This window comes from Pneumocystis carinii, assembly GCF_001477545.1.
Source record: "Pneumocystis carinii B80 chromosome Unknown supercont1.9, whole genome shotgun sequence".
NCBI lineage: Eukaryota > Fungi > Ascomycota > Pneumocystomycetes > Pneumocystales > Pneumocystaceae > Pneumocystis > Pneumocystis carinii.
The window spans coordinates 371,246-385,463 of NW_017264721.1; the positions used below are offsets into that span (position 1 = coordinate 371,246).

At 29.4% G+C, this 14,218-nt stretch overlaps 6 protein-coding genes across 6 annotated transcripts; 5 read left to right on the forward strand and 1 right to left on the reverse strand.

The window, feature by feature from the left end:
* Window positions 1-98: 98 nt before the first annotated feature.
* Window positions 99-583, forward strand: T552_02228 (hypothetical protein). Its single transcript, XM_018370781.1, has 3 exons — window positions 99-141; window positions 189-358; window positions 400-583. Exons 1-3 carry the CDS (start codon window positions 129-131, stop codon window positions 535-537), a joined length of 321 nt encoding a protein of 106 aa, XP_018225670.1. The 5' UTR covers window positions 99-128; the 3' UTR covers window positions 538-583.
* A 2-nt stretch (window positions 584-585) lies between these two features.
* On the reverse strand, window positions 586-4,067 carry T552_02229 (hypothetical protein). The gene has a single exon (XM_018370782.1). It carries the CDS (start codon window positions 4,019-4,021, stop codon window positions 632-634), a length of 3,390 nt encoding a protein of 1,129 aa, XP_018225671.1. The 5' UTR covers window positions 4,022-4,067; the 3' UTR covers window positions 586-631.
* An 840-nt stretch (window positions 4,068-4,907) lies between these two features.
* T552_02230 (hypothetical protein) lies at window positions 4,908-5,749 on the forward strand. Its single transcript, XM_018370783.1, has 5 exons — window positions 4,908-5,058; window positions 5,107-5,278; window positions 5,360-5,484; window positions 5,530-5,608; window positions 5,653-5,749. Exons 1-5 carry the CDS (start codon window positions 4,949-4,951, stop codon window positions 5,701-5,703), a joined length of 537 nt encoding a protein of 178 aa, XP_018225672.1. The 5' UTR covers window positions 4,908-4,948; the 3' UTR covers window positions 5,704-5,749.
* Window positions 5,750-6,840: 1,091 nt separating this feature from the next.
* On the forward strand, window positions 6,841-8,395 carry T552_02231 (hypothetical protein). Its single transcript, XM_018370784.1, has 10 exons — window positions 6,841-6,971; window positions 7,020-7,052; window positions 7,098-7,132; window positions 7,176-7,325; window positions 7,372-7,529; window positions 7,572-7,700; window positions 7,747-7,876; window positions 7,923-8,079; window positions 8,121-8,203; window positions 8,245-8,395. Exons 1-10 carry the CDS (start codon window positions 6,887-6,889, stop codon window positions 8,347-8,349), a joined length of 1,065 nt encoding a protein of 354 aa, XP_018225673.1. The 5' UTR covers window positions 6,841-6,886; the 3' UTR covers window positions 8,350-8,395.
* Window positions 8,396-8,782: 387 nt separating this feature from the next.
* On the forward strand, window positions 8,783-11,936 carry T552_04147 (hypothetical protein; the record flags this gene model as incomplete). The annotated part of the gene is made up of 12 exons (XM_018372198.1): window positions 8,783-8,897; window positions 8,953-9,061; window positions 9,109-9,436; window positions 9,481-9,748; window positions 9,790-9,861; window positions 9,909-10,085; window positions 10,134-10,493; window positions 10,538-10,701; window positions 10,745-10,860; window positions 10,905-11,274; window positions 11,318-11,526; window positions 11,573-11,936. The coding sequence occupies 12 exons, from the start codon at window positions 8,783-8,785 to the stop codon at window positions 11,934-11,936; spliced, it is 2,652 nt and encodes an 883-aa protein (XP_018225674.1).
* Window positions 11,937-11,992: 56 nt separating this feature from the next.
* On the forward strand, window positions 11,993-14,142 carry T552_04148 (protein disulfide-isomerase domain). The gene is made up of 7 exons (XM_018372199.1): window positions 11,993-12,143; window positions 12,183-12,439; window positions 12,487-12,550; window positions 12,604-12,687; window positions 12,814-13,661; window positions 13,710-13,819; window positions 13,864-14,142. The coding sequence occupies exons 1-7, from the start codon at window positions 12,141-12,143 to the stop codon at window positions 14,094-14,096; spliced, it is 1,599 nt and encodes a 532-aa protein (XP_018225675.1). The 5' UTR covers window positions 11,993-12,140; the 3' UTR covers window positions 14,097-14,142.
* The last annotated feature ends 76 nt before the right edge of the window (window positions 14,143-14,218 follow it).

The following is a 14,218-nucleotide window of genomic DNA, read 5'->3' on the forward strand; positions in this document are numbered from 1 at the left end:
GTTAAAAATAGGTTAAAAAAACTAAGTTGGTTAAGAAAGTGAAAGAAATAGATAAAAATACAATGAAAAATGAAAAATTTATTGAGATTGAATTTAATGAATGACCTTCGGTTTTTTTTAGACAGAATATGACTATTTTTAGTATTCATTTTTTCAAGAAATAGTATTAAAAATTAAAATTTTTGTAGAAATGATACAAGTAAAACATAAGCTCAGTAGATCTTTCTTTTCAGATGCTGTTTTAAGAGCTTATTTTGTTCGTCGGACTCGATTTGGATCATTACCAGTTTATTTAGATATTAAAGGTGGAGGAACAAAATATTTAACATTAATTAGAAAAGTAGAAGGAAATGCTTATGTAATACAGCAGAAAACTTTATTTTTGTCTTATGATATTAGGAACTATGTAAGAAATTAGAAAAGGATCTTAAATTAAGCCAAAAAGAATTGTTTGTTAATAATTTAACAAAACATGTTATTATAAAAGGATCAAGAGTAAATGAAGTCAAAAGAATCCTTATTAGAGATGGATTTTGAACTAAAAATGCGGAAAAACATAGTGATGACCCCAAACATAAATAATATATACAATCTGGTTTATATCCATATAATTTTATAGCACCAAAAAAGACTAACCTAAAGGAAATTGTCGTGTTTCCTCTGCACAGTTACCTTCTACCAAAGACCATAAATTTTTTATAATCATACCATCCATATGCGGTGTAAGAAGACTTCCTAAAAGTTGTTCTTTTCTTGATATTCTAGAAAATATGTGATAAGGGTCGGTAGACGGTTTTTCTTCTCTAGCTTTTTCAATTAAAATATATAAGATGTTCATTGTTCGTCTAGCAAAACGAGAAAATGGATTTGATCCGATATTATGGATTTGATTTGATAATTGACCGCCTCCAATAGAACTAAGTAAACAAGCAAGTCTTAAAAAGCTACCAAGAAAACTATCATCTGATGATAATATGGATTGAGCGAGATTACCCTCTTTTGGAAAAATATTGATAATTGTTTCTGCAGCAAGTGTGCAATGTTCAAGTAAAGCGAGTCGTGCTTCACATATATGAATTGAATGAGTTAAAGTAGAAACAGGTATCGGCGATATACAAAGCATAAATGTTCGAATAAAAATGTTATCTCTAAGGCATTGTTTTGAAGATAAAAAAATCATGATCTTGGCAAAAGTGTGTCGGTTTGGAAAACTTCTTGCGAAAAGTTTTGCTAGTGTATCAATTGCAGCTGGAAGATATGGATGTAGTGTTGGATTGTATGGTGTAAAAATGACTTTATCCGGTTTTAAGCAAATGTTTGAATCTGGGGAAAATGCTGTGATTAAACGAATAATTGCTATTGCGGTAGAACTATTATCTATAAGAATATATTGAGAAATATTCGAAAGAAGAATAATTAAATCTTTTGCTAAATCTAGTCGTTGACGATATGATATTTCGAAAATATTTGTTTTCGATATTAATATAATTAAATGTTCTATTAGGATGAGCAGTGCATTGTTTTTTGCCATAACATTTTGATTTTCTTCTGAAAAAGTCAAATTTCTTAAAATTGTTGTAATACATAAAATTTTCTCCATTGATCTAAACTTTTCATAACCCTGGCTTCCTGGCCGATAATTAATCGTTAAATCATCTATTTCATCATAATATAAATCCACCATTTGTTCATAAGATGATATTGAAATTGTTTCATCTGCATTTTTTATATCTGGTATCAATAATTGGTATTCTTCATCTGCTATTTCTATAATACTGTCCAATAATTCATCACATTCCGATAATGGTAAACACCATCTTTTGTCTCCTGTAATAATAGTAAGAACATCAAGTGCTCGATTAACTTCTGAATGTAATCTTGATTGAACACTCTTTATTAAAGCATCTATATTAATAGTACCCAATTCATGTAAAGCAGGCGGTTTGTATCTAAGATTTTCCAGATCATTACCCATCCGTGCTATTAATTCCATATCAAATCCCCCATATGTTTCAACTATTCGTTTTTTTGGCTTATACTGTTGTGTAAATGCTGGCTGCGATAATGAATTAGTTGGTTGAGAATCAGATGGAACTGAATTATCTGAAATGGGTATAGATACTGATTGTGGTATTGATTGAGATACTAGAGATGCTGATTGTGACACTGACTGAGACATTGGTTGCGATATTGGTTGTGACACTGACTGTGATACTGGTTGTGACACCGACTGCGACATTGATTGCGATACTGGTTGTGACACTGGCTGTGCTACTGGCTGCGACATTGACTGTACTACTGGTTGTGACACTGACTGTGCTACTGGTTGTGACATTGACTGTACTACTGGTTGTGACACTGATTGCACTACTGGGTGCGAAATTAATTGTGATACCGGTTGTGAAACTGATTGTGCTATTGGTTGTGACACTGGTTGTGCTACTGGTTGTGACACTGGCTGTACTACTGAGTGCGACATTAATTGTGATACTGGTTGCGAGACTGGCTGTGTTACTGGCTGCGACATTGATTGTGATACTGGGTGCGATATTAATTGTGATACCGATTGTGACATTGACTGTGCTATTGGTTGTGACACTGGTTGTGCTACTGGTTGTGACACTGACTGTACTACTGAGTGCGACATTAATTGTGATACTGGTTGTGAGACTGATTGCACTACTGGGTGCGACATTAATTGTGATACTGGTTGCGAGACTGGCTGTGTTACTGGCTGCGACATTGATTGTGATACTGGGTGCGATATTAATTGTGATACCGGTTGCGACATTGACTGTGCTATTGGTTGTGACACTGATTGCACTACTGGGTGCGACATTAATTGTGATACCGGTTGTGACACTGATTGTGCTACCGGTTGTGACACTGGCTGTACTACTGAGTGTGACATTGACTGTGCTATTGGTTGTGACACCGACTGAGACATTGGTTGCGATACTGGTTGTGACACTGGCTGTGCTACTGGCTGCGACATTGATTGCAATATAGGCGGTGATATAGATTTTGATGGTAAAGCATGTTGTGTCTGAAAATGAAGTAAGGTTTTGTTTGTTTTATTATAACTAGTTTTTTGTTCGTTTTTCTCTTGAGACATTCCATGTTTGTATTTATTTGAAATAACCTGTTGCATTAATAGTTGTTGGTTATATATCCATGCTTCTTCATATGCTGCAAGATAATTTTTATAGCATTCTGCAAGCTGTTGCCCAGCATTTGGTATTAAAGCTAAATTGATTCCAAATGCCTGTGCAATACTCTCCCATGCATTTGCTTGTGTTACCTTGTGAGAACCTCCTAAACGCATCACTTGAATATAAAGTATAGCAAGGTTGATTTGTTGATCACCAATATATGGATGCGCATTAATAGATATACCTCTTTTATTCATAAACTCTATCAGTGATGTCATAAGGTTATCTATAGTGCTAGATTTTGCTTGTACATTAGCATTCACTCGTCCAGATAATGTTTGGGTTCCTGATATACTTTGCTGGATCGAAATTGATGGCGAACAAGCTGTTGTTGAATAAAATGGAGGCTGAATTAGTGTAGAAGAAGCGGATAACGACTGAGTCGGCATTTGCGACGATGCAATGGCTGACGATGGCGTTGATTGAAACGATGTTATCGAATTAATTGGAGTGTTGATTGGACCATTAATTACATTATTAATGGGCATATTAATTGTCGGCAATGTATTTATCAATCCACTCGCTTGTGTATTAGTTGATGATGGTATATAGGCTGATCCAACAAGTCCTGAAAAAGATTGTCTACCATAACTAGGCAAAAGTCCATGCATCTGTATATACTTTGTGTTTGTTTGCGCTGCCTTAGAAAATACAGGATAAACCAGCTCTGTTTGAGTAATATCCGTTTCTTGTCCAGGCAAAAACATAGAAAACGATTGCGGCTGTTGTTCATAAATAGGCATTGTCCATCCAGAATACATTAAATCATTGTTAAACTGCTCAATCGAGTCTAATGGTACTTCATCCATCAAAGTAACAAGTAAAACCCCTTAATTAATTGATTTACTGTATTTTGATCTTTTTATCTATTTTTCTTTATAAATTTTATTTTTATTTTAAATTTTTAATATTTGATAAATATTTTATTGATCTTTCCAATTAGTCTTATTGTTTATAACATCATTCTATTTACTTTTTAAGTTCTTGTCTCTTGCGATGCTTTAAAGATAACGGCTTATCAAAACACCTGATAAGCCGTGAAATCAAAATTTTAATATTTTGAAATTGTAAATAATTCAATATACATATTAATCAATAGATTAAAAAAATGCTAGTAAATACATAATGAAAAACCTATTACATGTTAAAAATGGGCTTTTCCTATATTTAAAGTACTTCAGTTATGAATTTACATGAATCAATCTCTGTATTTTAGCTCCAAAACTTAGTCGATCCGTTTTTTTTCACGATATCGATTTCCCTAGAAATATAAATAGTATAAACCCGCGTATTATGCCTGATTACTATAATACGATGAAGAATAACGGAAAAACATAATAAAACCTTTAAATTGTAGAGGGGTTTAGCCCTCTTCTAAAACCTGTATAATAAAAGAATGAATCCATTATAACTAGAAGAATTCTTAAATATGAGATTTTAAAAGATCTTAAAAGCAGTTTTTAAGTTTAATTATAATCGATAATAATTGAATTTAAAATATATGTATAATATATGTATTTATAATATATGTATTTATAATAATAATAGAAAGATATATTTTAATTAATAATATATTTAAAATAAACAAGAGTTTATGAAGAGTATTTTAATGATTTTTGTTAGGATTTTTGTTAGGATTTGTGCTAGAATTTGTGCTAGAATTTATGTAAATTTTTATTTTATTAGTGTATAAAAGTGTTATTAGCTTTTAACGATTAATTATTTTGGAGTATAATATGTCACAAACTGAGTCTCAAATTTTAAATACATTTCTTGTGTCACCGTCAAGTTTACAAGAAACGGCGACACTTAATACATTTATATCATTTTTTCCAGCCTCTAAAAGGTTAAGATTGGGATTTTATGAATTGTTTTTTTTTTTAATATTTTTCAGATCACATCCAGATATTCCTATATTATATCGTTCGTTGCAAGCACAACGAAGTGCACTTTGTCAAATTGTTAAGAAAAATATCCAACTTGAGTGTAAACTTGGTATGCAAACAATGAAAGCTATGGATGTAGAGAGAAGTGTTTTAGAGGAGAAAAAAGAGGAAATGCAAAAGGTATGAAGAATAAAGTATTGTTATTACGTGTGAGAACACGTTTTTTCTATGATTTAAGGATGTGTTTTTGATAGAAAGTAGTTTACAATGAAATCATCAGCGTTACCGGAGATTCTTAAACGAATGGAAGAGGCGGTAGAGAAAATGCAGAAAGAAATAGAATATCTTGGTAAAGGATGTGATGATTTGTTAAAAAATATGAAGATGTATGTTTGTTTTTGTTTTTAGAAAGGGTTAAAACTATATTAAAGAATAGTTGGTGAAATGAATGATTTTCAATATGATAAAGGAAGTTTGGATCGTTCAGAAACGACAATGGATGGATTAAGAGTAAATATATGAGAATAATGAATTGTTATTGAAAATTAGTATAGGAATTGATTGAAACATGCGAAGAATTATTAAAAACTTGTGAAAATGTATAATATAATGTAAATATCGGATTTTTTAAAAAAAAAACATAAAGGAGAAAAATCATATCAATGTTATTGAGCGGATATAAATATTATTTAATGTAATATTAGATAGAAATGATAAAGGAATGTGTTATGACAACAGTACGATAATGTTTGACAAATATTAAATGGTTTCTATGGGAACGAAAATTCATTACTTTGAATCAGGTTTATATATACTTTAATTTGTATGCATTTTTTGTTATTGGATTATCTTTTTTTTTTAATAGGGTGTTTTTTTCTAATACTTAGATATGGTAAACTATGAATATGGATGAATGTTATTTAAATAAAAAAGTATTTTTTATATATTAAATTTAAAATATCTTTATTTTAAAAGTTGTAAATGCATCATAATTATGTATTATGAAATAAATTTAATCGTTAATTTCCATTATATCAGTTTATATTCGAGTATAGTAAAATTTTTTATTTTTTTCTTTAAATTAAATGTATTATGAGAATTATTACTATAGAATATAAAGTTTTTTTGAATTAAATAGTATTTTTAAATAAACTGAGATGATTATTTTCTATATATGTATTCTTAAATAGATTAATTGATAATATTAATGAGTCATGTATATATTTATGATATGACAAATATTTTAAAGATTGGTTTAAACTATAAAATTATTCAAATAACATATAATAGTTTAATTGCATATCATAAAAGGGAGGGTTATTTGTATAAATAATGTTTATAATTATTTGATTTTTTTTTTGAAAATCGTAGTTACAATTTATTATAAACTTTTTTTGCTACAGTTATGTTTTTATGTAAGAAATAAATACATAATACTTCATATTATACATAGAAATGTGTTTTTATATAAAACTTAGCTGTATAAGATTATGAATGTAAATTATTTCTATTTATAAATATTAATATATTATATACTCAATTCTTATTTGATCTTAAATATTTAGAGTATTTTAATTAATATATTATTTCTTTTCTAAATATTATTTTGTCTTTAGAATGCTTTTAGATTATATTTATCTTTTAAATATAAATGAAATTGTTTGCTTAACGGAAATCTATTATTTATTAAAATAATTTAAATATTACTATTTTATATTTCTAATTGCATTTTATATTTTTGATAATACTAGATTTATTCCTGGAAACTTAAATTAGTTATTTTAAGTTATGGGATGTTGTTTTTCTGCTACATATAACCAAGATACACTTCGTTCCAAAGAAATTGAGTCATATCTTCGCCAGGAACAAGAACGTATGTTTTTTAGTAACATATGTATCTTGATGCTAACATTGATTTTAGATGCATGTCATGAAGCCAAAATATTATTATTAGGTAGAGTTGAATTGATATGTATTTTGAGTAGCTTAAATCGATCAGGCGCTGGAGAAAGTGGGAAGACGACAATTTTAAAAGTGGAACATTTTCCATTTGTTTATTTTAGCTTATTTTTTATAGCAAATGAAGCTAATTCATCTATCTGGCTTTACATTGAAAGAACGTGAATACTATAGAACAATTATTTTTAGCAACATGTTACAGTCTATGCGACTTATTATTGAAGCTATGGAAGAATTTGATATTTGTTTTGAGCGACGAGAAAACGAAGTAATTTGATTAAATTTGTTATATGGAATTTGATGAATGTATATAGCAATATCTTGATTTATTATTGCAGGAACGAGAGTTAACCAATAGAGAAAATCTTCCTCCAGAGTATTATAGACCCTTTATATCATTATGGGAAGATGCAGGGGTAACACGTGCTGTTAATCGTGGAAATGAATATGCTTTGCATGATAATTGTTTTTAGTAAGAATTTGTATTTTGATAGATTTTTTATTTAGAAATTAGTTTCTTTGAAAATATCCATAGACTTTTTGAAAGGAAATATATTCCTACAGATCAGGATATTTTACGATGTAGGTTAAAAACAACAGGGATCACAGAAACATGTTTTAAAGTATCTCGATTAACATATCGGTTAGAATTGTTTAACTTTGATTAATTAAACTCATTTTTATTATAGAATGATCGACGTAGGTGGACAAAGATCAGAAAGAAGGAAATGGATTCATTGTTTTGAGAATGTGACAGCTGTCCTTTTTCTTGTTGCTATTTCTGGCTATGATCAGTGTTTAACAGAAGATATTGGCGCTGTATGTATTTTCGAATGGATATAAATTAAATTAATTCTTGATTTAGAATCAAATGCAAGAGGCTCTTGTCTTATTCGATTCGATCTGTAATTCCCAATGGTTTATTAATACATCGATCATACTTTTTCTTAACAAGATCGATCTTTTTAAAGTTAAGCTTCATGTATCGCTAATATCAAATTATTTTCCAGACTTTAATAATGGTATTTCTTTTCATAATATTTCAGTTTACTCATATTTATAGAAAATCAAACTGATTATCGTGCTTGTTGTCTTTTTTTTCGACAAAAATTTCTTAGACTTAATAGAAATCATCAAAAAACTATTGTAAGATATTTTTACTTTATTATTTTCTAATTCATAAATAGTATACACATTTTACAAATGCGACTGATACAACGCTTTTAAAAAATGTTATGATTTCTGTTACTGATATTATATTTAATCGAAATTTACAAAATTTAATGCTTTAAATCTTTTTGGATATAAATATCCATAACTGTTTTTTTTCAACAGTTATAACAATTTTATTTTTTTAGGTTTTTTGATATAAATATTTATTTTTTATTATATATCTTTTTGAATAGTTATTTTATATTAATTAAATATTTAATTAATATTCTATTCTATTTATTAAAATTTTAGATTTCAATATCGTTAATCATTATAATGTTTTGTAATAAAAATAAATAGTATTTTATCTGGAGCATAAGAATTGTTCATAAAGAATTATATTCACTAATTTTCAATGTTATTTTCTCTTTATTTTTTTTAAATATTCTCTATATAAACATTTTTCAATTGACCAGTATATTTATAGTTTCGATATTTCAAGATAATATTTAGATGCAAAAAAACACTAAAATTATTAAGAAGAAAAACATATAATAAGGCGGCTTAAATTGTATGACATCTAAGACATCGTCGCCTCTTTTTTTCCCAGAATCATCATCTTCAGCTCCTCGGGAAAATGACGCACTTGAATCGGAAAATTCAATTCCTAAGGCGTTGATACAATCAAGTAATTTTCCTATATTTTTATAGTTTAATTTTATTTTATACTAATTTTTAATAAGATATTTCATCTCCATTGCTTTATACGTCTCCTTCAAGCAAAAAAACATCATTACATTCATCTGCAGCGTATAGTTATCCATCAAATAGAGATGGCTCTGAAAGGCCATTGTATACATCTTATATGGGGTTTTGATTAATTTTTAATGATATGAAAGATTTGTTTCTACTACGCCTCGTTCAATGCCTCGTGGAGATATTCATCCTCGTTATATCTTATCAACACCTCTTCCATATACTGCGGAAACACAAAGCAGCCAGTTAACATCGGATGTACAGATGATGAGTACGTTTGATCCGGTGTCTGAAAATACAGGTGAAATGGTCCGTGTTATTTGGGGAACAAATGTTTCTATTCAAGAAAGCATAAATACGTTCAAAGCATTTCTTAAACAATTTAGAAAAAAGTATCGAATGGCATTTAATGGCGAAATGAATGTAGATGCCAGTGGGGATACGTTGTTGTATGCTAATATGTTGAAACAAGTTATATATATAAGGGTATTTTCATATTTTCTCATATAATATAGATGTATGATCTGGATCTTACTAATTTGAATCTTGATGCACAAGATTTAGAGTGTTATCCACCTACTAAGAAGCTGCATCATCAATTGCAAGCGTATCCTCAAGAAATTATACCTATTATGGATCAAACAATTAAAGAATATATGCATGATATGTTGATAGATAGTCGTGCAAATGAGACAGAAATTTCAAAGGTAGAAAATAATATTTATAAAGTGAGGCCTTTTGGCCTTTCCAAGACGACAAATATACGAGATTTGAATCCCAATGGTATGAATTTCATGTCTTTTTGAGTGTGATTAATGAGAAAGATATTGATAAGTTGGTAAGTATTAAAGGCCTGGTTATTCGTGTTAGCACTATTATTCCGGATATGAAACAAGGTTATTTATTTATTTTCAGAAATTTTTATTGATAGTTATATTTATAGCATTTTTTCGATGTGATGTTTGTTATCATACAGTAACTGTTGAGATTGATAGGGGAAGAATATCTGAACCAACACGTTGTCCTAGGGAAATATGTTCTTCTGACAATTCTATGCAAATTGTTCATAATAGATCGGAATTTGCTGATAAACAAATTATAAAACTTCAAGAAACTCCTGGTGATAATATATTTTTACCAAAAAATATTATAAATTAACAGAGGGTAGATACGGTACCAGATGGACAGACTCCTCATTCTGTTTCTTTATGTGTTTATGATGAATTAGTGGATTTTGCAAGAGCTGGCGATAGGATAAAGGTAACAGGTATCTTTCGTTCTGTTCCTGTTCGTATAAATCCACGTCAAAGAACTATTAAATCTCTTTTTAAAACATATTTTGATGTTGTTCATATTCAGAAAATAGATAAGAGGAGAATTGGCATAGATCCTTCTATTCTTCAGACAGAAATTTCTGAATCTATCTCTATAAATACTGAAATTCGTAAATTTACAGAAGAAGAGGAGGAAAAAATAAAAAAATTAGCAAGAAATCCTGATTTATACTCTATTTTAACAAAGTCTATTGGTAAGATATTAATTAATAAAGGATATTTAGTTAATTCTCTATAGCTCCTAGTATTTATGAAATGGATGATGTCAAAAAGGGAGTATTACTTCAGCTTTTTGGGGGTTCAAATAAGGAATTTCTTAAAGGGGAAGCTCCACGGTTTAGAGGAGAGATTAATATATTATTATGTGGAGATCCATCTACTTCTAAATCACAGTTTTTGCAGGTACTTAAAAATAAAGATATGAAATAGTTGTCGAATTTCTTAGTACGTTCATAAAATTTCTCCTCGAGGGGTTTATACAAGTGGCAAAGGAAGTTCTGCAGTTGGTTTAACTGCTTATGTTACTCGTGATCAAGATACAAAACAATTGGTTTTAGAAAGGTTGTTATTATAAATTCAATTACATTATAACCTGATGATAATAGTGGTGCCTTGGTTCTTTCTGATGGAGGGATATGTTGTATTGATGAATTTGATAAAATGTCGGATTCAACTAGATCAGTTTTGCATGAAGTAATGGAACAACAAACTATTTCTATTGCAAAAGCGGGGATAATTACTACTCTTAATGCGAGAACGTCTATTTTAGCATCTGCAAATCCTATTGGAAGTAAATATAATCCAGATTTATCTGTTCCTCAGAACATTGATCTTCCTCCTACTTTATTGAGTCGTTTTGATTTAGTTTATCTAATTTTAGATAAAATAGATGAGTCTAATGATAGACGTTTAGCACGTCATCTTGTTGAAATGTATATGGAAGATCGAATAAACGAAGATAAGGGTTCTTTGGTTGTATGTTTTTTTTTCATTGCAATATTTTTTCTGATATTTTTAGCCATTTGAATTTTTAACTTCATATATTTCTTATGCAAAGCAAAATATTCAACCAGTATTAACTAATGAAGCTGCAGATGAGTTAGTAAGGACGTATATTGAAATGAGAAAGTTAGGTGAAGATGTTAAAGCATCTGAGAGGAGAATTACTGCAACAACTAGGCAATTGGAGAGTATGATTCGTTTAAGTGAAGCTCATGCGAAAATGAGGTAAATTATTTGTGATATATTTTGTTTTTTATCTGTTTTTTTTTAGGCTAAGCAATGAGGTCCTTTTGGAAGACGTACAAGAGGCTACTCGTCTTATGCGATCTGCTATTAAAGATTATGCTACAGATGCATCAGGAAAAATAGATATGGATCTTATCTATACTGGAGAAGGGATTGCTCAACGTCGTGCTAGAGGTGATCTTAAATGCGAATTGCTCAAATTATTAGAAGAAATGACTGCGAATGGGCTGTCTGTTAAATTTACTGATCTTTTTAAGAAGTTTAGCGAGCAAAGTACAGTAGAAATTAATTTAAATGATTTTAATGAGGCATTGCGATCTTTTGAGGCCAATGATTCTATTCAGATTCTTGGTGAAGGCTCTAAACGTATTTTTCGTAAGATTTCGTAAATAAAAATGGGAAAAAATGATATTAATGTCAAAATGGTACAAAATAATGTAAATAGGAACTCAATTCTTATAGAATATATTTTTTCATTTTCATCTATTACTATTATAAAGTTTCTTTCAAACATATTTTCTTGGATATTGGACTTGCTTATCAAAAAGTTGGCTCTTATAAGGCTGGATTTTATAGGATTGTTACTTAATTTTATGGTTAGGTTTAAACCTATATAAATTTACTTAGAAAAAAAGTTTAAACAATCTTCATCGCTAGAGGTTACAAAAACAGTTTTATATAATAAATTGCTGCTTGAGATTGAACATTTTGCGTATTTTTGGCGGATCATGGCATATTCATACTCTTCTCCGTGTTTATTTATTTATTTATGTTTTTTTTTTGCTTTTCAGCACTTTATTAAAGCTTCTGATGTATTGAATTTAAATGAAGCGGCTTTTAAACAAACGATTCAGAAGCCAGGTCTTTTTCTTGTCGAATTTTTTGCTCCTTGGTTAGTATTTTTTTGTTTTTAACATTTTTATTAACTTTTTTTTATAGGTGTGGTCACTGTAAAGCTTTAGCACCTGAATATGAAACTGCCGCTACTATGCTAAAAGATAAGGTATATTGGTCTTATTTTGATTTTTTTATATATTTTTTTTATATTGTTTTTAGGGAATTACATTGATTCAGATAGACTGTACAATCGAAACACGTCTTTGTGAAGAATATGATGTTTCAGGATATCCCACGCTTAAGGTATTTACAGAATTGCTAGAAATATTGTTTTTTTTTTCCTTATTGAATCCTTGTTTTTCATGTATTGGCTTTTGCTATTTGCCATTTTTTCTTTTTGTAAATAATATTTCGTTGCTAATTCTTTAGATCTTTAGAGATGGCAAACATGAGCCCTATGAAGGTCCTAGGAAGTCAAGTTCCATTGTTTCTTTCATGATAAAACAAACATTGCCTATTACAACAGAAGTAAATCATGAAAATTATGATATTTTCAAAGCTTCAGACGAAATTGTGGTTTTGGCACTTCTTAATAAAGAAGACAAAGCTAATGATGTCTATACCAAACTTGCTACTGCATATCGTAACAAGTTTGTTTTCGGAGTAACATCGGATGCTAGTCTTGTTAAAGAGTTCGGCTTGTCATCTCCAGGTCTCGTTATCTTTAACACTTTTAATGATCCTGTTTCTGTTTTTAAAAAGGACTTCGAGTACGATTCTCTTGAATTATTTCTTCTTTCACAAAGCATTCCTTTATTTGGAGAACTTAATTCTGAAACATATCAAGATTATATTTCTAGCAAATTACCTTTAGGTTGCGTTTTTGTAAGTTCTGATGAGGAGAAAGAATCAATGAGAGATATTTTTCTTCCGTTTTCAAAAAAATATAAGGAGAAGTTAAATATTGCTGCAATTGATGCAAATATATACGGCGGGCATGCAGAGAATTTAAACCTGAGGCAAGAATGGCCAGCATTTGCTATTCAGGAAGTAACTTCTAATAAAAAATTTCCATTTGATCAGGATATACCTTTTACGAAAGAAAATCTTGAAAAATTCTTAGATGATTATATCTCACAACGACTTGTTCCTTCTATTAAATCAGAACCTGTACCAGAAACACAAGAAGGTCCTGTAACAGTTGTAGTTGCGAATAATTTCAGAGAAGTTGTAATAGAATCTCCTCATGATGTTCTTGTTGAGTTTTATGCTCCATGGTATTTATTTTTTATTGTTAAATGAGTTTTTTATGTTAATATTTTAAGGTGTGGGCATTGTAAAAATCTTGCACCTAAATATGAGGAGTTAGCTAGAGTTTTTACTTCTAGCTCAGAATTAAGCTCTAAAGTCTTAATAGCTAAATTTGATGCTACAGGTTTTGCTTGATATGTATTTTTATTGGTGTTAATATATTTTTAGCAAACGATGTTGAGGATAATTTAGATATTAAAGGATTCCCAACGATTTTATTATTCCCTGCTAATGATAAAGGAAACCCAATTGAATATAATGGCCCAAGAACAGTGAATGATTTGATCAATTTTGTTTCTCAAAAAGGAAGCCATAAAGTTGATGTATCCAAAGGTGATGATGATAAAATGGATGAGAAATTACAGGATCCGTTGTCTATCTTTGATCATGATGAGCTTTAGACAAGGGAATATTTGAATATTATTTTTTTAAAATTTTGTAATCTGCTTTATGTATATTAATCAATTTTTGTCTATATAATTTTTATGTGTTTTCAAAGTGTTTATAAAATCTTCAAGTCCAA